The sequence below is a fragment of the Enoplosus armatus genome, chromosome 13, assembly GCF_043641665.1.
Source record: "Enoplosus armatus isolate fEnoArm2 chromosome 13, fEnoArm2.hap1, whole genome shotgun sequence".
In the NCBI taxonomy this organism is placed as follows: domain Eukaryota; kingdom Metazoa; phylum Chordata; class Actinopteri; order Centrarchiformes; family Enoplosidae; genus Enoplosus; species Enoplosus armatus.
Window position 1 is genome coordinate 11856106 of NC_092192.1, and position 27043 is coordinate 11883148.

The 27043-nt window shown below is 41.6% G+C and overlaps 3 protein-coding genes across 3 annotated transcripts; 1 reads left to right on the top strand and 2 right to left on the bottom strand.

Annotated features, from left to right (window-relative positions):
* Nucleotides 1-3501: 3501 nt before the first annotated feature.
* On the bottom strand, nt 3502-7979 carry alg5 (ALG5 dolichyl-phosphate beta-glucosyltransferase). The gene is made up of 10 exons (XM_070917062.1): nt 7723-7979; nt 6567-6735; nt 6142-6188; nt 5784-5852; nt 5551-5643; nt 5329-5442; nt 5168-5227; nt 4912-5063; nt 4592-4677; nt 3502-4099 (listed from the first exon to the last, which is right to left on the bottom strand). The coding sequence occupies exons 1-10, from the start codon at nt 7783-7785 to the stop codon at nt 3984-3986; spliced, it is 969 nt and encodes a 322-aa protein (XP_070773163.1). The 5' UTR covers nt 7786-7979; the 3' UTR covers nt 3502-3983.
* Nucleotides 7980-8688: 709 nt separating this feature from the next.
* On the top strand, nt 8689-12092 carry exosc8 (exosome component 8). The gene is made up of 11 exons (XM_070917063.1): nt 8689-8705; nt 9151-9187; nt 9332-9395; nt 9499-9572; nt 9671-9716; nt 10123-10228; nt 10350-10395; nt 10479-10575; nt 10663-10783; nt 10866-10972; nt 11867-12092. The coding sequence occupies exons 1-11, from the start codon at nt 8689-8691 to the stop codon at nt 11983-11985; spliced, it is 834 nt and encodes a 277-aa protein (XP_070773164.1). The 3' UTR covers nt 11986-12092.
* supt20 (SPT20 homolog, SAGA complex component) lies at nt 11996-25492 on the bottom strand. Its single transcript, XM_070917060.1, has 22 exons — nt 25412-25492; nt 25204-25239; nt 24933-25058; nt 24107-24233; nt 23887-23990; nt 23496-23612; nt 23262-23315; nt 22772-22911; nt 22493-22649; nt 21307-21363; nt 21096-21173; nt 19857-20002; nt 19704-19778; nt 19480-19591; nt 19126-19231; nt 18329-18484; nt 17398-17710; nt 17201-17316; nt 16626-16681; nt 16165-16275; nt 14938-15028; nt 11996-12989 (listed from the first exon to the last, which is right to left on the bottom strand). Exons 1-22 carry the CDS (start codon nt 25412-25414, stop codon nt 12883-12885), a joined length of 2388 nt encoding a protein of 795 aa, XP_070773161.1. The 5' UTR covers nt 25415-25492; the 3' UTR covers nt 11996-12882.
* Nucleotides 25493-27043: the final 1551 nt, after the last annotated feature.

Consider the following 27043-nt stretch of genomic DNA (forward strand, 5'->3'; position numbering starts at 1 on the left):
ACATACACAGTATGTATTAGCATGTCTTTAAGAAAAAGGTGTAAAATAAGCATTAACAGTTTCAAATACAATTCTGCTTTCCTATTAAATTTTTAGATTATATTGATTTTAAATTGAATCACAACGTAACTTTAAAACAACTTTTAATTTTTAACTGTTATCTGTGAATAAAATCAGTAAATCGCATATTTGATAATCAGATTTTTTGTTTTGTTTTGTTTTACCGAATTTCCGCTTTTATTGCGAAGGTACAGTCACACTAGCTTCCGGTGTTGTCCCGCAGTCAGCTGCGTGGTTGACGCAGGTCTGAAGAGCCCGGAGCCTCCACTCCTCCAGCAGCCCCAGCCGAGCGCCACACAGCCTCGGCGGCGTCAGCCTGGCTGGAACCGCAGCGCCTGCATGTAAGATCCCTCCGCCTTCCCCCTCCTGGAACTTTCCCATGATTTCAAGGATTTCAGATTCAGGCCCCGCAGCAGCACTTTGTATGCGCGTGCGTGTCTGTGCGTGCGTGCCACCTGAGCCAGCCCCCAGTCAGCCATGGTCTAACTAATGGAGACCAGGGGGACAAACAATCACACCTGTTTCCCTTTTCCAGACTATTCTAATGAATGGACGGACAAATGCTGTAGTAGTTTTGTAATGTTCTTATAGCGTTTTACAGTGTTTGTATTATACCTGTAGCATTCAGAAAGTTCATGTCTGTCGTTTGGTATTCCTCCGTCCTGATGTGACACGCGCCCCTTGAATGAGTTATTCTTTGCCTTTAAAGCAGGTTGCATCTGTTTGCCAGTGATGAGCAGCCTTCATTACAGGTGCTGGGAGCCTGTTTAAATTAGTTTACATTATATACTTGTTTATCTTTTATATTAGCGTGTTAAGTTAAATAGAAATTCCAGCTGGGACCTTGGACATTTTGCCATTAAGTAACTATTCGGCTATGATTACTTTGATGTGCACGCGCGCACACGCACACACACTGCACCTGTAGCCTAAACAATGCAACAGTAAAACATCGCCTGGAGGAGGGACTATGCGCAGTCTTCCACCGCGGATTCACTCATGTTGTGAAATCAAGCGTCGTGTTTTCCCCCTCTTAAAATCGAAGTTGTTTCATCATCTATTGTTGGGAGCCACACAGACGTCTTGCTCATTGCGGATGGACACGATCCTTCATTGGGAGTGCCGTGACTGGTCCAGTTAATGACGCAAGCCCGGCTGGCGACAGAGAGTCTACAAGTTTGACATTTTCAGTTTACAGCAACTGCTGCGGAACGTAACAATACACGAAGTGAAACCCACTCTGGGGACCCTGTCAAAAAAACCCTCATGATTTTATTTTTCCCCCCAACCACCAGGTGCATCATCAAAATGCAGCGCCAGGATAAGCCGCCGGTGTGCCACAAATAGGTAGTGATTATCAGAGCCAGGGATGTCCAAAATCTGGTCCGGGGAACCTCAGGGAAGCCGCGAGGAGTTACCAGGGTAAAACGATAAACAAACTGTTTGTTCAAGCTTTAGATATGAGCATAGGAAGAAAACAGCCAAACAGTGACTGGTTCAATCATGTGGTTAGCGTCCACCCCACCTGTAAAACATATGTTGGGAGTCATGCAACAAATATGCTGTCAGAGAAAGTGGGTTCAGGTCTTGCAGTTTACAGCAATATGTTTTTTGCATCACATAGAAGTCAAAGTGAAACCTCTTTTTCTCAGTTAAGGTAGGGTTTGAGATTAACATGACGAATAAATTCCTCCTTTTACTCGTCACCTTTTCACTGAAGAGCTGACTGCTGAGGGAGGACACTAGAAAAGAGCAGCCAGATTATGATTCAGTGGCTCTCTGTGTCTTGTCTGGCCGCAGAGGGCAGACAGACAGGCAGGAACAGGATGTGCTCCCCGGGGCTCCGGGAGGCCCCAGAGACATCCGCATCAGCGGGAAACCTAGACCTCAGGCTTGCATAAGAAAACAGCACTATGAAGAACTTCATTTGCTCAGACCGCAAAAACGCTTGCTGGACTCTTTCCAAATCCTCTTCATGTCCACATGATGTTTAAGAGACAGGCAAAATGGTTGGCTCTCTTTCATGTCGAGAAAAGGCCAAACTCATGTAATGCTGCCCTCCTACCCCCCATAAAATTTCATACTGCTGACCCCAGCTAACTTCATCTGAGGATTTCAGCTGTTAAATCTAATTTTATTCCAAATTAAATAAACTGTAAGTGGAGTCAGATCCTGCAGATTTCTAGTAATAATATTTCACAGATATTTCTTCTGAGCACAGTTCGCTCTGGAGGACGCCTGACAGAGACCCTGGTCCCCAATTTGGGAACTAGTGACCTAAGATGAAAGCACTCATGCATTGTCACACTGCGCGCATCTGTTATCTGTATCAATTTTGCAGTAAGATATCAAGCACAAAAAAGATTACATTAGCAGGGTGAGGCTTTGTGTGTAACCATGCAAAGAGACAGAAACTACTATAGAACACTACTGTAATACTACTTAACTATATTAAACAGTGTAAAAAGTCTTCAAGTTACGCTAGATCCTAATGCAAATGTTGAGCTCCATGAGAAATCAAAGGTTCGGTCCTGCTTTTTTACAAACAAGTAACACAAGTGAAAGTGCAAGTGACGTAAAGGAAAAAGACGTCAGACTTTACCAGCACATCTTCTTTAGCTCACTGGTCCAGAACTCTGCAGCAAGGAATTTAACGAATACAAAATGTGGATCACACAGTACACCAGTTTAAGCTCTATTGGTTTCCTGTCACATTATGATCGATTTCAAAAACCAACATACAAGGCATTACACGGTCATCATCTGTACTCTGGAGTAGTTGTGCCCTCTGACTGCTGGTGGGAGCCTCAGGTCTTTACTCCATGGATTTCTAGCTATTCCTACATAAAAGGTGGACAACTAGGTAATCGTGCTGTTGCCGATGTTGCTCCTCGACTCTCAAACAGCCTCCTGCAAAATCTCCGACAAGCCAAATTAGTGCACTTTTTAAAAAACAAGTTGAAAACCATTTCTTTTCTTTTTCTTGATTTTATAAGTTTATATTTTGTGGTTTGTGCATTTTACCTAATTGTTTTTATATACTGTTTTCTTTATCAGTTAGTTATTTCTCTTTTCTTCTTCCTGTTAAGCACGTTGTAACTTCTGTTTATTGTATAGTAGTAGGCCTACAACTAACGATCATTTTCCATTATTGACTTATCTGATATTGTCTTGATTATTTGATTGTTTGGTCTATAAAAACATCATAAAACAGTGAAAATGCCCATTACAATACCCTCACGCTCAAGGTGACAACATCAAATGTTGTTTTGTCCGACCAACAGTCCAAAACCCCAATATATTAATTTTACAGCAACATAAGACCAAAAAAAGCAACAAATTCTATCATTTGAGAACCTGGAATCATCAAATGTTTGGAATTTTGGTTTAATCGATGTAGCTGTAGATACTAGCTTAATAATGATTATCAAATCATTAATCATTGACATTTTTTTTTATTTTGTTTCAAGTCATCCAGCCCATCAACCCACAGCCATTTTTCCTCAAAAATACAACCCCTCCCTTTTGAAAGTCTCATATAATAACATTCATTCTTAGATCCTCCACATTTCACTACAAGTCTTTCTCACTTACAGCTGATTGGCCACAAAATAAACATGAAGTAACTTAGTACACGGATCAGTCATACAGACATTCTGTAAGCCGTGGCACCAGAAGTGTGCGTGTAACGGTGGCCATCACAAGCCAAAATCCAGATTTAAAAAACACAGGCAGGCATGAAGAACTCACAACTGTGTCATTACTTCACATCCAGTGACGTCTGGAAAGGAAAAGCATGTGATGTGCTGTACTCTTTGTTCTTGATTACAGTGAATGATGGACACAGTTGTTAATCCCACCTCATCCAAAGGTTTGATGGCCCTATCTCTCTCTCTCTATGATACCAGGGCTTGTCTGATTGGCTAGTCAGTCTTGTGTGGTGACTGCAGCGTCCAGGCTCCGGTGATGTAGCGCAGGCGAATGAAAATCAGGTCTCGTCCCATCTGCAGCCAGCTCCAAAACGGGACCAGCTTGGACCCTGGCAGAGCAAACGCACAGGCACTTAATTCCTCAAGTGATACTTTTATAGGACAGAAAATAGAAATATGCCAGTTTGCTGACATTTACTGCTGATAGGAAATGCAATAACTCCACCAGAAAAGACTTCATCACAGCAGCACCAAGTAGGCTTAGGTAAGCAGTTGAAAATACGTTTAATAAATTGAGAGACGTGTCGACAGGAAAGCAACACTCGCACAGTAAATATGTCAGTCAAAACACGGACAAATGAAGCAATCAAGGAAAGAAAACAGAAGAGATTAAAACAGACAACACGAACAGCTATAAACACCTACAATGTGCAATTATCAACACGATGTTACAATGAAAATAAGGAATAACTAGAAGAAATCTAAAAAATATCAAATCAGCCAATCACAGACCAACACATCCAACTGAGATATTTATAGAACAACAGATATGTGGCACAGTGAGAGGACACATGGCCCCACAGATTCCATGAAAAACCCACCTTCTATTTCAGTCCAGTTGACCGCCACCTCTGCTATGGGGATTTTAAAACACTGTGCAATATACAGGAGCTCCACGTCAAAAGCCCTGAAAGGAGAAAGATAAAAGTTTCATTAAAATGTATGTTTAATTGCTGCTTCAAGTAAGTACTGAAGTACTGAAAACTAGCATCAAAGCTCTGGTCAGATTTGTAGTATTGTTTACTAGTTCCCAACTTAAATCAATATGTTTAGGCAATCTTATTTATATAGCATATTTTATTACAAGACTGTAGTAGTTAGTGCTTGTGTTTAGAAAACACATTGCAGTGCGAGTCTTTACCATCGCTCCACATGGAGAGAGGAGAAGGTCTTGAGCGCAGCTTCACGTGTGAAAAGCTTGAATCCGCACTGTGTGTCCTTGATCCCTCTCACACAAAGGAACCACACCAGGAAGTGAAAGCCATACATAAGGAATGTACGAAACACAGATCGCTGTGGCAGAGACACAACAGTGGTTATTTAATGGTTAGGCGGACATATAGTCTGCAATACTCTGATCTCCAACAAGACAAAAAAGACAAACAGACACTGTTTACCTGAGCCACTGAGTCTTTCTCCAGGTGAGCCCTGGAACCACAGGAAATCGCCATGTTCTCCTGAATGTACAGACAGGCATGTTTAGGATGGCCACATACTAACCGCCTTCTATTGATACATGTATGTGAGGGAGAACGACAAAACATTAACACCGCCGCACCGGTTTAGGGCTGAGGTCATTAAGTCCAGCCTCCACTTTGTCAATGTCAGCAAACTTTGTGGCTCCGTCAGCATCTGCCATCAGAATGACTTTCCCTCTGGAGCTTAGAGTTCCCTTTAAGTGAGACAAAAAAACACATGTAAAATCAACACAAAGTCAATTCCACACGGTTGCTTTTGTGCTTCATTTAGACATTCTGTAGTTTGACATCTACAGTCTCACCATCCGCACAGCTCCTCCTTTCCCCCTGTTCTTTACCAGTGTCAGGACCCGCACTTTATCTGCCCCGTACTTCCTAGTGTACCGCAAAGCAACCTGGCAGGACATAACAACAGAGTTCAGTCACAAAACAAAGCTCTGTTGGTATTACTTTGAAATGTTGAGCTAAGCGAAAGTGAGCAGAGCAAGAATAGAATTCTTGGTAACATCTTCAAAAAATGGTTTAAAATGATCACCTCTGTGGTTTTGTCTTTGCTGCCATCGTCAACCACAATGACCTCATAGGTAAAAGAGGGGTGCTGTTTCTGCGGGAAGAAAATAACATGAGGGATTTGTTTCACAACAGGCACTTTTCAAGCTGAATGTCGCCACCTACTGGCCCCTTTGAGAATAACTGATCCAAACATAAGAGCTTTCTTTTTTGAGACAACCTCACTTTTCAGAGGATGACAAAACTTATAAAATAAAAAAACGAATCTTTGTAGATCATTCATTAAATCATTTTTTACTTTAATTATGTCCCTTTTATCAAACTACAATACAATTATGATTAAGATTTGGTTTAACACTGCCCATATAAGGCTGAGCACTTACCTGTCTGTTTTCCAAGTACTCCGTAGCTTCATCCAGCATCACAGGCACTGTAATGACACACAACCATAACACACATTAGCAACTATAACCTACTGCAGGTGCACAGTGACGGGAAGCCTGCGAGAACAGGATTATGAGATTTAAACTGCACCAACTAAATGTTTTACTAGTCAATTGTTGGTGAACAATTTGACATTCAATACAGAGTGAATTACAAATATTAGGTCCTTAAAACACACACTTGTAATGTATCTATCCCATACACTCTACATGTATCCAGTAAATGTGGAGTGTAATGCAATTGCATAGCTATTTCCCAACTGGGTTTACATTACTTTTTACAGTCTGCTGTGTCTGCTTTCAAGCAAAGCTGAACATCAACAGGTAAAGTCAGTCACTGCACAGAAGTCCACCCCCCCACTCACTTCGGAGCTCCTCGTTGTAGGCCGGGATCACCACAGAGAGCTCCCTGGAATGGGGATCGTGCAGGCTGGGGAAAAGCTCCTTCTCTCCTGTGGCTGTGAGGAAGTATTTCTCCTTCTCGTGGCGTGTCAGGTTCACCATGCCGGCAGTGACGTGTGCTATTATGAGCACCTGAATAGGAAGAAACATGAGAATGGCACTGTAGTTACTCTTGCTATCACATTATTTTAGGTTTTTAAAAACTTTACAACTTTATTTTTAAACAGAATGTATAGATATAGAGAGCTGTTTGAATATATTTAATATTTTAGAACATGTACTATGTACAGTATATAATCTACAATGTGCAATATCTCTGATAACTAAATCTGCATGTAAGAAATTCTACTAAAATCTGTAATGTAGCAGAGGCATAACAGTCTCGGTTGTTTCCATGATTTGGGGCAGGGCCAGAAATACTTTTAGTGTTTTCATTCAATTTTATGCCTTATGCCTTCTTTTTGTTACATGCTGTGGTGACAGCCTCTGACTCTGTCAGTGCTCCTCCTGCTGTCGTGCTTTTTTTCCCCTTGCAAGTTGCCTGCAGGTAGAGATGTGCAGAGCCATCTAACCTGATGTCTTGTAATGGGCAGGCTGGGCCTAGTTTATTTAGGCTGGCTCCTCATTCACTATCTCATCATCATCATCAACCTTTTGTTTTGATTATCTTAGATCACCGACTTTATGTTTTTCTTCTTGTCTTTTTTTGGACAAGTGTGTAACATAATATATGTCGTTGAAGTACAGAATCAAATTAAATATCAATTTTTTTCATTATGTAAATTATGCTAGGTTTTACAACTTTTGAGAATTTTGTTTTGATGTATTTAAGTCATGACTTACTCAATTTTAACATTTAACATTTTAGTGTTTAGGAACAAACGCTGACAGAGTCAGGGGAAGTTCAGTATAAATAAGGCTAAAAGTTCACAACTGGTCTCAGCATAATACATTGTTCAAGGGCTTCTTAAATGGAAAGAGTACACAGAGAAGGAAATGCACACTGTCACTGATACTGTCGATCAGTGGGTGGTTTTGTTTCACATTACAGATACACATTTTTAAACAAGCTACAGACCTCTGCCAACACAATATTAACTCAATATTAAAACTACTTACCACGATGAAACCTAGAGCTGCCAATGCGACCAAGCCTTGAACTATTTCACAGAGGAAATCCATCTTCCATAAGTTACCCTGCAGCCACTGACAGACCACCAGTCGAAGTGGCTAGCTTGCTTTCTCCTTGCTCTGCTTCGTGTCTTTTGCCGGCACTCTGACTTCCCAGGATATACAAGAAAATACAAGCTTACGAGATTGTTTAGAAGGTGGAAGCACTAAATAAGAGCTCTTATGTTTCCATTACTCTGTGGGCTGTTCAGTGAACTCCACTTCCAATCACAACTGAACACAACGGCGACGCGGAAGCGACAGCTTTTTCTCGACACATCATCAGTATGAGTCAAGAGAACACCGAGCAGTCCAGCGGCAGCCTGCAGTGACACACACACTGCCATCTAGTGGACAGGAGGGGAATTAACTGCAAAAACTCAATGATTGGTTGAAATACTAAAAGAGGAAGTCTCCTTATAAAGCACAAACACATTCGTTTTGAATGATCAATTATTAACAATTAATTAAGATAATAAAATGTGTAAAGCCTCCCTGGAAAATTGACAAAAATATTTAATTTCAATTTAAATAGGTTATATAGACTAAAACAGGTTTTCAAGACATTGTAGTCTTGATGGCTTTCATTTTTTGTCCAAGTGTTTCATAGTAATGTACGGAAGCCGAGTACGACCATGCTTGAGAAGAAAAATCTTGTTATCAAATTGTCATATAAAATTGTTTTATTCTTAAACTTGATAATTATGTGCCAATTATATGCCAAATTAATTATTTTGAAAAAGGGGGAAAAACATATGTTTGTGTATAAGAAACAACATAAAAGAGCCTGCATGTGGAAATTTGATTAATGAAGTGGGAGTTACTTACATCAAAATCGCATTTCATTCCCCGGCGCGTTTACTCCTACCGGCTACCGTAGTACGTACCCAAACCCACGTGGTTAATCAAAACATCATGGCGGCGGGGTTCAAGTAAGACTGATTAGACTGTAGCTATAAAACACTTTTTATAGGTTTTATTTTCTGTTATGAAATTAAGTTATCAGTAGCGCTGGATCAGATGTGACCATTGACTGCTTTTAGAAAAGTAAACCTTTAACAGCGCACTTCTTGCAGACCTGTTAGAGAGTTGTGTCCTGTTCTGCTCATCAGTGCTGTAGTTAGTTAATATATTGACAGCTTACGTATATCTGACTGCTGAATAGTTGGCTAGTACACAACAGAAGCAGTAACTAGCCAGTTTAAAGACGAATTTCTCACTGTCCTGTTGTCATTGGTCTGATCACCATAACCGACTTCTGAATTACAGGTTAATAATAAGCAGATCTGTCATTGCGGATACATGTATGTTTTAGTCTCTGTAAGCCAATAACTTCTTACCACTTCCTACCGTTCTTGTAAACGTGACCACTTCCAGGATTGCTGAGCCTCTGGAGTACCACAGGAGCTTTCTGGTCAGTGATGAAAACACAAAACTGATGTCCACATTCAGCCCACAGTTCACACAAGCTTGTTCTGCTGAGTGACTGGTTATGACTTCCTGTCAGTGTCTGCAGTTATATTTAATCATCTAACACTCAAACTTTTCCCCTTTTCAGAAAGAAAACTGTCGACCTGATGGCCGCGAGCTGTCAGAATTCAGACCCACAACGCTGAACATAGGTGAGACACAGCGCTGATTCTTACCTGCAGCATACATTATGTATTACTGTGTTTGTCTTTAGTCTACATGGGCTCATTGTCTCTGTCTGACTGCTCTGTTCAGGATCCATATCCACAGCAGATGGCTCAGCCCTGGTGAAGGTTGGAAACACCACGATTATCTGTGGGATCAAAGCGGTAAATGATCATGTACACAGCTGTTAAAAATCTTACTTCAATGAATCTGGACCAGGTAAACAAATGTCCTCTGATTTCTTGTGTTTCTTCATCTGCAGGAGCTGACAAACCCTACAGTGGAGGCACCTGGTAAAGGTTACATTGGTAAGTACAGTGTAAAGGTGTCAAGTGTTGATTTAAGGCAAGGCACAACAGGTGGATATGTATTAAATGTCATCAGTTCAGTAACTGTTTTGACATATTCGTATTTACTCTGTCAAAGTTTCTTCTTTAAAATGAGTGGGTTTAATAGCTGGCAATTTATTGTTTGTTTTGTCAGGTATAAAAGTCTGGGGAAAAAATGTTTGGATTATTGTAACATTTTATGAATATACAGTAGATGTGAAAATCTCAAAATTGACATTTCCTGGCCTCAACTTGAGTAGATATCGAAACTAGTACATATACTTCGGTAACAGGTCAGTAAACTAACGCTATGTTGTGGGCAGTTTACATTGCCCAAAACCACACAAACAATCACTGACGACAGCACCCTTTCCTCCTGTGTCAGTGCCCAACGTGGACCTGCCGCCTCTGTGCTCCTCTCGGTTTCGGCCGGGTCCACCGGGAGAACAGGCACAGGCTGCCAGCCAGTTCATCGCTGATGTAATTGAAAGGTGTGACGGACTCTAATACACATTTCGTAGTTTTCATTCACAGCACCGTCAGATGTGTTAACTCTCCTAATGCCTGCCACTGCTTTGACTGACCCAAGTTTGTTTTATATGGGTGTTGCAGCTCTGAAGTGATACAAACAGAGGACCTGTGCATTGACAGAGGAAAGGTAAATCATACACTGGTGCTGTGAGATTGTGATTGTTGTAAATGTTGGGTCATTGGTCCTGATTGTGCCGATTCTGGTTGTAGCTCTGCTGGGTGCTCTACTGTGACATAATGTGTCTCGACTACGATGGGAACGTGCTGGATGCTTGTATCATTGCCCTGCTGGCGGCCCTGATGAACAGTATGTGCTGTCAAAAACTGTAGAGATATATCTGTTTTGTAAGCTGTTTTTTTACTATATTAACTTCAGTTTCCCTGCTCCCCACAGCTCAACTCCCAGAGGTCACCATCAACACCGAGACGTGTACACCAGAGGTGAATTTAGAAGAGAGACATGGGCTGCATATTCACAAACATCCAGTTGCTGCCACTTTTTGTGTCTTCGATGAGTAAGTGAACGATAATAACAATATTCTGTGTTCCTTAAGTGTGAGGTGCTTCTTTTGTAACCCTGGCCTGCTCTCTGCGCAGCTCCATACTGATCGTAGACCCCACAGCCGAGGAGGAGAGTCTGTCGACTGCTCAGCTCACTGTGGTGACGGATGAGGAAGATCGACTGTGCGCTGTACACAAACCAGGTCAGAAACAGTCTGTAATGATTCGCCTCTCCCTGTGTAGCTAATACCCTGTTCGAATCCAATTTCTTATTGATTACACAAAAGGACAACTCATTAGAAACTCATTGTCAAACATGCAGGGCTGAAGAAACCGATCTACCCTCCAGTTTTTTTGTTTAAAAATACAAAGGTTGTATTTGAATTTCTACAATTACTCCAGTTAATCTTGGGATTTATTATACAGTTCAGCTGTATTTTTAGTCAGACATATAAAAAAAAAAGACTAAATCATAGGTAAATAGCAGCCAATACAGGTTAAAAAGCAAAGTAAAGCTGTTATCTAAGTAGAATTTATTGTCCACTTTCAATAATTAGTATCAATTTAAATGTATTGGAAACCTTTTATAGACTAGATTCCCACTACTTTCTATTTCTGTTAAAGGTTATTGGCATTTCTCTAGATTTATATGAAGTAAATGACACACAAAAATCACACACCAAAGAATTCAGAGTTTTGGAGGTAGCAGTGTGGTCAAGCTATTCTCACTAACATCTTTAAACACAATGTGATGTATTTACTATGAAATTTAGTTTTGCAGGTTTTTTTGTTGTTAGCCAGTTTGTTGTTTCACAGTAGACTATTACTGACGTTTTAGCTCAACTGAAACATTAGAGTCAGTGTTGGCGTCATACATTTTGCATGAACCTAGCTTTAACTTTTGTGTGATCAGTAAAATGAGAGAGAGTCTACCTGTACTGCTCTGAGGATTGCATCCCAGTTACAACCGTAAAACTGACAAGCAGTGCATGAATGGAAGCTCCTGCAGAATGTGGGCATAAAAAAAACCATATAAACTATTCTATAGGTTTGAATGGAAAGAAAACAAACATCGCTGCTAACAATCTTCCCCTCAGGTGGGACGTCACTGTCGGGAGAGAAGCTGCAGGAGTGTATCAGCAGAGCAACAGCGCGACAGAGAGAGATCCAGAAACTCATTGACAAAGTCATACATAGTGTGAAGCCAGCAAAATAAAGAGCCTCAGACAATGCTTTTTTTATCTAAAAGCTGTATTTTCCACTGTCAATATATATTCTTCTTTTTTTTTTTTAATAACAATAAAACTGCTGACAAAGACTGCTTAAAAAATTATTTCTCAGTGTCCAGAAATGTCTCACACACACACTCGGTCTCGTAAGAATACGCTCATGGCTCCTGAACTCATTAAAAGGAAATGCCTTTTCAAAATGTGCTGTACAAAAGCAGGTACACCGTCTTGCATGTTGATCTTGAGTCCCCGGTCGAGCCCTGCGCCGAGATGGCTAACTGAAGAAAGACTTCCAACAGACTGAGAGGTAGAGAGCTGCCCCCAGGCACTACTCCAAGATCAAATTTGCATTTTCACATGTAATGGTTATATGGAGGATTTGGTGTCAATAAGCTCAGCTGGGATCCGTGCTTAAAGGGCAGTTTCTACCGGGGTCAACCAAGCAGAGGCAGGCTCATGAGGAATCCTCTGAGAATGTGCGTTCATGATCCTCTCAGTTCACAGGGCCCCCATAGAGATACGTCTTCCTGAAGGGGTGATGTGAAAGCCCACTACCTACGAGAACCATCTTTTTCTGTTTCATCAAAAAAATATCACTACGGTTCTTTAAGTGTAGGGGCTCCCAGTTCTAAAAACCCAATCCTCAATGGTGGACACAGTTTTGGTTCTCCAAAACCGCTGACAACCATTACATACAAATTTGTCAGCTAGAAAAAGACACAGAAAGGACAAAAAGTCTTTTTTTGTCTGCAGTCTCCACAGTGAGGCAGACAAAGAGCACAGCATGGATCATTCACGTCCTCGTGTAGCTGGGGGAAGGGGTTTTTAGTGTGATTTTAGTCTGTCATGTCTTAGGGAGGGGCTGTGGCATGCTCCTCTTCCTCTTACTTCTTGGTTGGCTGGCGGTATGTTGCCGTGGCGCTCCCCCCTGAGGAGCTGCTGCTCCCATAGCCATTTGCTGCTGCTGCATTTGGTGCTGCAAGAATTGCAACTGTCAAGTACAGGAGAAAGGTGAGAAACAAAAACATATCAGTGTGTTACTACAAGCAACATAATGCATGTGTTTGGTCAGTGGATCTAAAAGGTATGTGTAAGCATCTGCAGCATGGTACATTCACTGGCACCAGTGTTGAGAAGACTCCCTCACTGAGACTGGAATCAAATTATATCTTAGATTACCAGCAGAATGCTTTGTGTCATGTAAGTTGCATGGGTTAGTGAAGCTGAGCTAAAGCCTGCTACGACATACAGGAGGAGTGTGCGGAGAAACACAGAAGAGTGGTTAATGGGTTGCAGAGGGGAGGGAGAAGAAGGAAGAGATACAGATTCAGGGCAGGTCGGGGTGTGTTGGGGAGTGAGGCAGGATACAGTCAAGCAGCACCAGTGGCGTTCTGGAGACACAAATTATTGGCTGTGATCCTGGCAAAAACAGACATGCAGCTTAGCAACCGTGCTTTCTGCTCAGAGTAAGTCAGCAACTTCAACTGGGCAAAAAATAAAAATCTTTTAACCCCTTACCATTCATGCTTACAGTGTAAAAGCCTATCACCCCTAATCTGTCATGAAGCAGTCAGCAACATTTCAACAGTAGGAACCCCATGACAGTATTTCAGATCCTGTCGCTAAATGCCTTGTAAGAACATGCCTCCCAGCTCGACACGCTGTTAGTTGCTGCCATTGGAAGTGCCACAAGCTCTGGTGTGTGGGTTTGCTGGGAGCACTGGGACTGCTGTGATTTTTGTCAAACAACATATTAACCAAACATACAACACAAGATGGAGTGAATGGTGTGGATCTACAACAGAGAAAAAAAAAAAGGCTTCTGATGGAAATCAGACCTGGGATGACATAGTTTGACAACTATTCATTAGAAGTAAAACAAAAGTAGTATAAAGAATATATTCCCATTGTTTAAGTTTTTTAACTGTATAAAAAAGCTAAATTTAAGAAAACATTTACACTACAATATGTTTTCATTAGTCTTGCATGGTTGGTTGTACCAAAGGTTTTCAAATGTTCCAATCTCAAAATATACTTTCACTACTTTGACATACAGAACACAATTGTTTTGTAAAATCCATTTAAATTTTACCCAGGTCTGATGAAAATGCTAAAGTTATGTGTAAAGAAATGTGTATGTAGATGTTAAAGTTGCTGTATTACTTGGATCTGTGGCTGGTGCTGCTGCTGAAGCCTTGGAGAAGGCAGCGGGGGCCCAGACCCGTCCAGCCCACAGCCCAACTGGGACAGCACTAAGGGGTGGGGGGGGGGGGGAGGGGTAGGAGGGAGAGAGGGAGCCCCAGAGGGAAGGGTGTGACGGCAAGAGGGAGAGAAGCAGAGGAAGGAATGGAGTAAAGTATGAAGAGAGAAAATGCACATACAGGCAAAAAGGGGGGCATTGACGAGTGGTTTCAGTGATGCGTAACCACACACAAGGAAAGAGATGACAAAAAGAGGGAACGTTGCAGGGAGTGCCAACAGCACAGGTAAATGGCCGTGTGCAAGGACATTTTGAGTGGATTATGGGCAAATAGCATGAATGGAGTGGAAAGGTGTGAGTGAGCAGGGCAGGTTCAGGAGGACAGGAGGACAGCACAGGAGGGAAAGAAATAAGGGTGGGGGCAAAAAACAACAGAGGGAAAATAAAAAAAGAGAATGTAGCAGAGAAGAAGGGGAAGTTGAGACTCTCCTGTCAGTTGTTACATGCTCCAGAGAGAGGAACAATGGCTAACTACAGTAAAATGACCATGTTTAGTTACAGACCATGAGTCCGAATGTACAGTAGTTACAATAATGAATACATTAGTAAATCTTATTATTAGTACTAGTTAGTGGCATGGTGTCAATTTGTTTTGATACAGGTTAAGGGACTGAACAAAGAGAAATGTTCTGTGTGGGTTTAATGTGTATTTGTGTGTCTGTGTGCATGTGGGTTGTACCTGCGGCCTGTGGAGACATGAAGCCTCCAACTCCCAGGTTGATGACGGCTGTTTGCTGGTTTCCTAAACTTTGATCTGAGCCCTGGTCACCCTGCAAAGAAAGTCAAGGGCAACACAAGACAGTGAGGTCATCACAGACAACTGCCACCCACACATCACGGCCATCACAAAACCATACGACTACATAGACTTGAGCAGTAATGTTTGCAGTGCCTCACCACAACATTCAACACTTTATTTAACAGTATTGCATAGCACAAAAAAAGTTTTAAATTATAACTTCCACATTGCTCCTGCTCCTATATGTGCAAGCACATCACGTTCTATTTTAATTTCAAACCTTTTTACCTACCCTCTGAGCACACCACTATCTTTTTAGACTCAAAGTTACAGAGGACTTTACCATGCAAGACACTGCTGAAACATTGTTCAAAGGAAACAAAGTAAAAGACAAAAAGAAGATGAGATATGCACAAAATCAGAAGTAAAAAGACAAATAATACTATCAAAACTATGTTTTAAAAAGAGGTTTTAAAAGATGATACTGATTTTGCTAGTTCTCATCTGAGGGTCCAGAACAGCGAGGGTCCAGTCATTAGGTGGTTATGAAGTGTTTTGGCAGCGGTTACAGCTTCTCCTGCAACATTTTCTTGTATATGTCAGTATCACCTCAGCACTGCTGGATTCTGGGCTTTTCTCCCATTGTTTCTTGCAGATTTGTTCAAACTTGCTCTTGTATGATGAAGAGTGTCTCAGCAGCCGTCATGAAGTCATTCCACAGATTTTCCACCGTGGCTAAAGTCTGGGCTTCGGCTGGGTTACCAGAGCAGTTTCAAATGATTATTCTAAAGTGTCTTGGATGTCTGGCCACTCTGCCATGTTGCCTTTGGTTTCGTCACAGGGTCCTTGGCTCATTTATCACCTTCCTAACCTAGGTTGCTCAGTTTTGTTGACAACAGAGTCTTGGTAATTACAAATGTTTAAGTTTCCCTATGAAATAAATTGCTTTTCTTTTGTGAACTCCAAACACTTCAGAAATGTGGTCAAATGTTCCCAAGATGTATTCCTCCGGACACTTCATAGTTAAGTTTCTGTTTTGACATGCTATCGTGTGCCATCTCCCAACCTCTGAATGAGGGAATCACCAGATTATATTGATATGATTCGACTGACTGTGTGTGTGTGTGCGTGTGTGTGTGTGTGTGTGTGCGCGTGTGTGTGTCTCACCGTCTCCCCCTGCTGTTGAGGACTGGAGGTGGCCGACTGACTCTGCTGTGGGGAGAACTGAGACAGCTGCTGCTGCTGCAGAGAGTTAAAGATGAGAGGACCAGTGGGGATCTGGAGACGTATAACACAAACACACACACCAACAAACAACAGACGAGGATGGAAGGGTCGGAGATGGAAAGAGGACAGGCAGAGGGAAAGGAATGATGCACATGTAAGCAAAAAGGGACAAGAGCAGAGGGAAACGGGAGAATTAACAAAACAATCAAACAACACAACGTGACGAAAGGTGTTCACTACATGGTGTATGCAGTGAGGTGCAGGAAAATTAATTGAGCTTTGCAATTGATTCACACACAGCTCAACACTATTCCAGGTGTGGTGACACAGGTGCAGGGTCAGGACAGTCGCTATGGCAAACAAATACTCAGTGCATGCTGCAAACAGTGTTAGAGTCATACCTGCAGTAAGTTCAGTGGTCTCAACCCAGCACTGCTGTTCAGGCCAAAAGGACTCCCTGGAACACAAATTAGAGTTACATTCAGCAGACAGAATAGTACATACAAACAGAGAAATGAACTTCTGGACTTTTTCCATTTGACCCACTGGATGTGAACATACAATAGCTAAAAGAATCAAGATAATAAATAAAGTCTCTTAAGTATAAAGTCACATGTTTGATTCCTGGAGCAGCCAGTGTGTTTTCTACCCTCTCAAAATGTCCTTGAGCAATATAGTGAATCCTACTTTCTTCCTCGTGAGTTGCAAATAGCTGATTGTACTGTAGGATCCCGTTTGGTAAAATGGGGTCCTAGTGATTCCCCCCTCTACAGTGAGGTCAGAGATCAAGGTCAGCATCCCTGGAGCTGGAATACACTATTATACTCAAGGACATGTCAACAGGTTAGATGTGGGGAGTTCATTTGGAGGGTAGTCTCCACCTTGCTGCCCTGTTTGTCTGCAGGTCATACAGAGACTGACTGCCAATAACTGATTATGGTAATACAGAAGGGGACATGATATTGAAATTTCTTACCAGTCTGTGCTGCTGACTGCATAGTGGGCATCAGCCCTCCAGGAGGCAGGATTCCACTCAGGTTAAGGCCTGGACCCAGCATGGGGTTGGAGCCACTCATCAAGGTCTGAGGACTGCTACACAAACAGTCGAGGGTCGTCATGAAACGTGACAGTGACCAGCAAGAAACAGTGTGGCATCAGAGACTCTTTTCTTACCAGACGGAGCTGACCACGTTGATGAAGTTGAGCCCTGCCGGGTTGGCCATGACCTGCGACGAGGTGGTTCCCGTGGTGATGGACGTACCCATGGTGGGTAGGGGAATGGTCATGACGGGCAGGGGCTGGCTTAGAGCCAGTTGCTGCTGGGTGAAGGGCGTGAGGAGGGCGGGCTGCGACTGGCTCTGAACCATGGGAGGGTCTGAAGGGGTAGGGGTCAGCGAGAGAGGAGCAGAGAGGGAGTCGGCAGGGTGCGGGGTCGAGCATGGCGTGTTGGTGGGTGTGGGAGTGGATGGCTTGGGGGTCCCCGATCCTTTAGCACGTCAAAACAGACAAAACAGTTAAAAAGAGGAGAGAGAGAGAGAGAGAGAGAGAGAGAGAGAGAGAGAGAGAGAGGTAGTTTTCAGCCAGTGATACCTATAAAGTTTTGTAAGGAAGAGCTCAACATGACAAAATTATACACTCATTCCTTCAATTCAGTGTTTGACTACATGATTCATTGTTTTGGCACTGCAAATGTACAACAATGGCTATTTGGCTAAATGAAAGCTAATCTTCCTGAATTACAGCTGTAAATTTAATCAAAATCATGAGGCTCTATGACCCCTTTTCTGACAATTTGCACAGCAGGTGGTTTTGGTCAGAATAAACAACACTATAGGGAAAAGAGCTTGTATTGATGCAATATTCCATGTGCTTGTCAAGTTTTGGATACATTCCTGTAGTTTTATGCTTTTTCTTTGTGCTTTTTTATTTCTGAAGGCCTGGAACCTTGTCAAGTTCATTATTCATAATTTGACAAAAAAAATTCCAGATGTGGAAAACTTGTAAGGCTTGAGCTGATGCAAGACGTTCCGGTACAGCGCATTCTCACAACTGTGACCGTTGAAAGCAAGCAGCCCAACAGTTAGTCTGACTCAGCTGTACTCACTCTGTGTGGAGCCCATAGGGGAGAGGGAGGCAGGTGACAGCAGGCCCACCTGACCCAGCTCCATAGAGTGTTTCCTGTTCAGAGACTGGCTTTTGGCTGGAGGGGGCGTAGGACACTTGAGTAGACCACTGGTGGTTTGTGAACTATATGGATTACCTGATGAAAAAAGAGGAGTGAGATATTTACTGCAGCCTTTTCATAATCACAAACAGGAGTATTGAATAGATCTGCATCCACCGTGGTTAGGAGGCAATTTTATACCGAGCCTGTTGCATGGAATTTCACTTTATAACTGTATAACTGTATAATTTCCTATTTAAGAATTTTGTGGTCTCGTCCAAGTTGGTATTTCTGCATTTTGTGCTTCACACCCAACTGAAACAACAATATATGGTTCACCCCTGAGCTTGACCCTTACCTTGACCAAGGGGGTTGCAGGGTCAATCCTTCCCCATGTACCTGACCTCAGTTTCATCCAGCAGTCTTAATGCTAGCCATGAAAGGAAATATCCATCTCCAACACTTCCGTGCTGCTAGAGTTAATCCAACTATGATGTTTGATACAGTCCAGAGGTTTTTTTTGTTGCCGTTTAAGGTTTGGTTGCACCCTTTTTCCACCAACCTGTCTTGTCTACTTTGGTTTGTGATTTTCTACAATTTCCAGAATCCCCTTAAACTAACACTTTTATTGCCAATTTTTCCTTTCTTTCTGTGTGGTTTCTACCCCACTGCTCTCAGGGATCATGCAGGGCCAGCACATGTTTGCGCTTTATCTTCGTCAGAAGTAGCAGATGTACCTGAGGAGCTGCTGCCTGATCCTGAAGGCAGTTTGATGGGAGGGGGTCGGTGCTTCACCCCTTTTCCCAAAACAGACGTCTGGACGAGCGGAGAAATACCATCACCCTGCAGAGGACATTTAAACCAGTCTGTTAGCCACAGTGCATCACAACAGTAACACAAAAGTCATTTTCTCACCAATGCAGATTGCAAATTACAACAGCACAGTCAATCCTCAGAGTCCTCATTAAGCTCAACATACTCCAAAAATGTAAAATGGTTTTTATATAAAATCGGCAAATCAGTTGCAACAAAGTATTCAAATGTTTCAGTAAATTCAAACTTTTCTTACAACCAAGCAAGGCAGTGCTTACCTCATCTTTGCTGGGGGAGGGAGGCCCCTGTCCCACGCTGCCTGAGTTATGGGACATCTTGACCTGACACTTCACATCTCTCTCATACACTCCTTTGTACTGAGTAAGAAACCTATGAAACAGACATAACACAAAATGTATACCATGCTTTCCAACAGCATATATACAGAAACTGCCTATTTGACAGGATTGGATTCTCAACAAAAGCAAACATGGTGACTCACCGGTCTGCATCTATCTTTGAGCCTATGAGGAAGCTGTGAATGAGACAAAAGAGATGAAGACGAGTAAATTCAGACAGGCATTTCAATTTTAGTCACGCATACTGAATTCGTCTCACACACTGTCCTTACGGGGGATGTATGAGTTTTAGGTCAGTGCTGTCCTCCTCTGCTTTTGGTTCTTTAGCACAGTAGATCTTCCCATACACCAGTGGGTCTCCCATCGACTGGAAGATAGACACCTTGGTCCTCTGGGCTTGGCCCCCCACCTCACACTCAAACGTGTAGTCATCTACAACTTCCTGTGTAAACAAAGTGGACAAAGACAACTGAATGAAAGAGATCTGTATGACATGCGAATAAAGTTCAGGGGTGTGACACCTGCCAAACTGTCTCGGCATCCCTTATAACTGAGCAAATTAACCAACTTTGAAAATGAAACATGTTGTGTGAAACGAAACTGTCCTATTCTGTGCCTTCCAATGTCACAGTGAGAGGAGAGGATTTTTGTATTTATGTTCAGCTTTTCCTCAAGAAATTAGCAAGTAGCTTTTTTATATATCACGTTTTACTTATTCATGTTGGTACATTGCCTAATGACTAGTGTTTTTGGTTCCGGTGGTGAGATAAATGTTATAGATCTGTGGCAGTAAGTAAACAGACTGTGGTGACTGAGCACATCAAAGATGTTGGAAAAAGTATTGCTGGCTTGGTTTCCATGAATATTTTAACTGATATCTAATATTAAAGAAAACATCTTAAGACAGGGTGAGAAAAGGCAGAGGAGGAAGGGAAAAGCGAGGCAGGGTAAATTGTAACCGCACAGAGAAAGGTGAACTATAGTTTGATGTGTAGTCACAAAAATGAATGTTCACCTTAGCAACTGGCCTTGCCTTGAGACCTTGCCTGTGCCTAGCACCACCTGTTTTATGGCCAAGCACCCAGAAAATATTGCCCTTTGTCTCACTGACTTTCATAAGGGATGAAGTATGTTGGAAATATGTGAAAAAGAGTCCAGCACCATTTATGGACAGAAACAATGTCCTTGACACGGTCCAACTGCAGTCCAGTATGGTCTTTTTTTCCCAGAATAGCAGAAGCATGTGTGAAATTCAGAACTGTTCCACATTTACTGCAGTTTTGTGGTTTACAAAAAAGAAAAGGTTGTTCACCCATTTGGGAGACATCTTTTCTGAGATCACACATTTTCTCATTGTTTACTTTAAACAAAACCATTTTTGAGTGCAAAACCAAGAGGCTGTGTGGCAACAAAGTTCCATTTTACTTGGTATCCTATGAAGCATTACACAATTACACCTACCTACTCCCTGCTTATTACTAATCGCAAACAGCCAACATTGATCTGTACCCTCAGAGATTGTTAATGCACCTTACCTCAGCAGGCCAGATCACAGTAGTGGGCTGAGAGTCTTCCAACTGCAGAGATTTCTCAACCACAGCATACTTTTCCACCTAGAGCAACGCAAAAACAAATCCATTTGGTTTGTTATGCCCTACATTATAACAGCCAGACTACGAGTTGAGTGGGTTTTAAGTGGTGTTGGCTCAAGTGTTGAAGCGACAGTGTTATAGAGGAGCTACTTACATCAATTTCCTTCGGTACAGTTAGCTGGCAGTTGCTCTGCTTCCACATATCGACACACTGCAGGTGATGGCAGCCGTGAAGCCAGGACGACAGCAGCAGAGAAAAACAAAAAGAGGTGTGAGCAAAAACAAGTGCTATGCTGTAGTAGGTTAAGAGACTTTTGTCAACAGTAAACAGAAAAAGAGGCAGAACTGAATCATCAGCTTGTTTTCACCTGTTATTTTAGCGACCCCCTGAGGGAAATTAGACTATATTCTGTACAGTGAACCCTCGCTATAACGCGGTTCACTTTTCACGGTCTCGCTACTTCACGGATTTGCATCGTGCATTGTGTTCTGCATTCTGATTGGCTAAACAGTCTCTCCGCTTTACTCTACCTGTGCGTCAATAACGTTGCGGTTTAATATGTACACGTACGTAAAACAGCTTGCCAAATTTACGTTACGTACGTGCAAATTCTCTTGCAATTTCAAGTTTCTCTAAAACCCATAATGTCGACAAAACGTTCTGCACCGACAAAGGCACCTGCGGTCGGGCCCAAAAGGCAGGATGCAGCGGCTCAGTCAGAAGAGCAGTGAAATACACGTGAGTCACTATTTGTCCGACTGTACTTTGTATTTTTTTTCATAATCATTTTTCATTTTCTCCCGTTCGAATCCAATTACTCGGGTCGCGGTGGGGCGGTGCTGATCTCCGCAATTTGAAGCCTTCAGTTCACATTGATGATTAAAATTATTATTTGACAGTACAGTAGTTATTTGTAAAAAAAAAAACCAAACGTTTATACAGTACTTTTATTTGTTAAACAAATGCTTGGGCCTGTAAAAAGGGTTTGTTCTTTGGTTTCAATGTATAATAGAGTATTTAATTGTATAATAGGATATTTAATTGTATAATAATTGTAAAAAAAATAAAGGTTTCTACTTCACGGATTTAGCCTATCACGGGTTCTTTTTGGAACGTAACCCCCGCGAAAAACGAGGGTTCACTGTATTCTATAATCGTGGGAAGCAACATTTCCTCAAGTTTCATTTCAATGTGATTAGTGTAGTGCTGGACAGACAGGTGGGTGGACAAAAAGGTAAACAATTTTCATCATGTGGGAGGAGCTCTACCCAATAGTAAACTTCATCTTGTCTGTGCATGTTTACAGTGCATGCATGTTTGTCAAATCGTGGGTACTTACGTTTCCAATCTTCGAGATCTTCAGGTCTATGACAGGAGCAGGTTTCCTCTCCTTCCTCCTCTGTAGGTAGTCATAGAGTCGTAGCTGTGGTGGCATGGGCAGATGGGACAGCTCCTGCTGCCTGTTCAGTGCAGCTCGAGAGTGCCTCTTGAAACACCTACGACGCACAAAGTATGTGTCTTAAAATGATCAATGATATATAAGCATTTTTTTCTTAGCATGACTGAATTCAAAGCGGGCTGACTCCAACCCTGGAGAGTGCATTAATGCATTCTGTACCGTTTCATGGAGCGAGTGTTCATTTTCTGTTTGTTGTAGAGCAGGCGGTTGGCTGTGCAGGTGACAGAAATGGAGGGATCCAGGCACAGAGGTTCAGCTGTGGCCAAAATCAACTGACTCTCCAGCTGTAATTTGTCATCCTAAAGCAGAGGAGAACAGACGCTACAGAAAACACCTGTGCAATGTGCTGATGCTAAAAGGACTCAAGACACACAAGGATTGCCTACTATTATGGTTAAGTCAATTTGTAGTAGCTAAGGCAGTGTAATGTATTTCACTTGAATAAAAATTAATACATACTAAAAACATTCAAGATAATTTGAATTTGAGGCAAAAAATACAGCATCTAAATATACTGTATATGAATAGATACAACAAAATGTTTCAGGCTATGTTGAATGAGAACGTGTGTGAATTAATAGGGCAAAGAAAGGGCGAATCAAGAGAGTGAGGAGTCACATGAGGCAGGATAGTTAACATGACACTTTACCTGTGTCCACTTGTGGTGGTCACTGGTCATGGCATGGACATCACAGATCAGAGTCTGCAGTTCAAAAAGACATATATAAATTTGTCAGCTTTTTTATATTAAAGATCAACTGTAAATTAAGACTGTCACTCTTTAAGGTCATACTTGCTCAAATAGTATTAGAGTGTTTGCTTGTATAAGACACTTTGTTTTGACCTATGTGAAAGGCGTTTTCCACATATTCCATTGGTTTACCTGCATGGTTGGCCGCAGCAGGATGTGTCTGCTCTGATAGGTGGGCATCTTGGTATTACCAGACTGCCTGTAGTCTCTCACCTCTACTATTACACAGCCACAGTGGAAGATGTTCACCTGAGACATAGCACATGGCGGATGTCAACCAACAGATGATACAAAAAGGGAGATTACCAAGCAAGAAGCAATAAGAAACGATTCAAAGATATAAAGAATAGAAACCCTGCATAGCCCTGGTCTCTTCATACATTTAAGACAGAAATATGAAACATGTCTGAAGCCTTTGCATATGCTTCACAATACCTGCATTACTGTAACCTAACATTCAAGTTATTTTCAAAATCTACTAAATGATTTATGCATATATACATGTGTATATCTTCACACATACCTGTGATTTCTCCAACAGATCCACCAGAATAGGAGGCAACTCCTCAGCATCCAGGTACTCCAGCAGTTCTCCTTCTTCATATGGCAGACGGATGGTTTCAGAATCTAGAAAGCGACACAAACTTGAATTTTACAAATGAGACGATTGCGGAAAAAAGATCAGAGAAACACAACTGGCTGGACTTTGTATAATTGGTATTTGTATAATTGTCTTCTCTTACCAGATCCATTTTTGCCCCTGAGCATTAAAGAATAGCCTTCATTCCCAGGGTACAGGTTGACCACCAGACATGATACGGACTCCTGAGATACCAGCTTCTCCAGTAGATTCACATTTCTCCTCAAATTCTTTAAAAAAGATGAAAAACACACAAGAGACAAATCCTCCATATTAGCAACAAAAATCTTGCACATTTATAACCATACCAATTCAGTGAGAAAAGTATGTTATTATTGCTTTCCACCCACATTTTGATTTAAGTTAATTCTGTTAATTAGTGGTTTAAAATGCTTTTCTAGAAGACAGACAAGGCCATTGTTTAGTTTTATAAAATCAAATATATGACATGTATTTTCTTATGTACAAATAAGTTGGCTTATTTTGAAGCATTTTATTTTAAACAGCAGAAATGATTATTTATAAGAGTTTAGTGGATGCGGATCTTATTGTTGAGGCACAGTATTGACAAATGATAATTTGGGCAAAGTCTGGGTTGATTAAACACTAACTTTACCAATCAGCATTATTGAACATAAGAAATACATCTAGATCATTTTAGATGCCTATTGCAGTTAATAAACAGTAAACAAAACAGGAGATAACTTTGAACATCCATTCTGAACCCACTGAGTTAAAAAAAAAAGACATGATGTTGAATGCTGAATGTTGAATTGCATCTATGCAACTGACAGTATAATATAACACAGTATAATGTCCCAAAAATCAAAATGTTCCCGCTCTTTCCCTACAAATTGGAATGAACAAGGTTTTAATGCATGCCCATAATTACCTCGTCATAACTAAGAGTCAAGTTGCATAACACAAACCTTCAACTCTGGCTCTTTCTCACATTCCTCCATGTACAGCTCATAGAGCTTCTGATACAAACTCTTCCTCCCACCGGATGAAATTCTTCTTTTGGCTGGTCGTTGTCGAGCACTTTCAACAATGTACTGAATAACAGATAATACACTGCATTAATGAATGATGGGGCAGATAGTGCATTGTGCATGTAATGGGTGCACAGAGATGCATGTGAGTACAAGCTATTCGTTTCTCTTTAATACAAACACAGAAGACGGAAATAACAGCTTTTACCTCGGCTCGATCCAATGCATATTCCAAAACTTGTTGCTTTGGGGAATAAGAGTAAAATTAAACAGATCAGTCACAATGGGAACTCCCAAATTGGTAGAGAATAGAACAAGCTGTGCAAGTCCTGGTGAAGGTTTATCTGCTATAAAACATCACTGTGGATGTCCACTGAATATGTAGAAATAAATGACCTGAAAGAGATTAAATTTACCATTGTGGTCCACCGCCAGCTGCAAGGCGAGTGACGGTAGACGATGCTGTCCTTTCTGCCCCACACTGTCACCTTCCTAGAGTGACCATTCACACCCTGCACAGCAGCACAGCGGACGTAACGTTATTGCACGCAGCGCGGCCAAACAAACGCAGATGACAGATACATGAACACAGATACACTCGGTGTGGCTGGCAGGTTACAAAGACAGTACCAATGCCAAATAGCCTGGCTGGCACTCAATCAGATGCCACAGACAAACAGCTAAGAAGACTGACGAGCGAAACTGTTTCATCTAAGTTGTTTCATCCTTTGCTTATGTTTCAAATGCTCCAGCAAAGTAAATACATGCACAATATGTCTCAGAGTCGATAAAACTGTGTAGCTCAGGTTAGTGAACTCTGATGACTGTGAGCCCAGTCAAGAGAGTGGCTGAATAGCAACAAGCTCGTTGATGCCTGACCGTTGAGGCTAACATGGCTAACGTTAGCATGCTAGCCCGTTCCTAGTGGGCAAGCTGTAAGTTACTAGCTACGCTAATGATGTTACGTCGCCTGAGACACAAACCGACAGAGCGACGTCAATCTCAACGAACAGGATGGACTTGCCTTCTAGGTTGCATAGCGGTCGACTGTAGCTCCAATGCGAGAAAACGAAATGAAATTGAAATATCAGTGTCTTCATTGAAAAAAAGTCGGAGCAGCAGCCATTTTCTTCCAGTGTGACAACAACAGCTAAACTTCCGGTTTGGGCAGCAGTGGGCGGAGCCACATAAAGTGCCTACTTTACTACTGATGCTTGATACATACCTGATAAATGGAGACAACTTTCTGCACACTTTCACTGTGAGATACGTGCTGGCCTCTTTCTCAGGGAGAATTACCACATTTCTACACTATTTTCAGATTATTTGCTCAGCAACTGTTTTTGAAATGAAGCAGCTGACCCTTAATTTTAAAAATAAAACAACTTAACCATTTACTGTTATCTTACATCATGACAGTATTCGATGTTCACTTTGCTAAATAAAATTAAAAAAACCCTAACAATAAAATAACTAATAACTACTCAGTAATGAGTGCTTCAAGTAGTATACTGTGTGACAAGTAGTTTATGCTAATTTAATTAAAAGTTTGAATGGCAATGTGCACCACTAAAGCACAATAACAGCTGACAATGAAAAGGGTGGGTCCTGCTTTATTACCCAATCTTGAGGCCCTGTCTTGAAGAGGGTCTGTGTGTCAAAATAGTTTCAGGACCTTTATCTCTACGCTGATATGCATATTCAAATAATGTATTTAATCATATTGCCACACAGCCAATCTGGGGACAGGTAGTACTCCAGCATAGAAAAACTGTAGACATTGTACAGAGAGCAGGGGGAAAGGGCCATAGCAGAGTAATCTAGTTATGCTTCACCTTTACATATGATAAAGGCAACTGGAATTCTTTTCAAAAAGTATAAATATTCTGAAGTGCACTTTTACTTTTTTTTACATTTTTAAATCACACAGAACAACAGGGAACATGCCTGAGGGCAAGTAATATACATAAATACCCACACCATTATAATGTAATGCATGTTTTGTTACAACCACTCCGATGTTCATCTTTTGCTCTGTGCCTGCGATG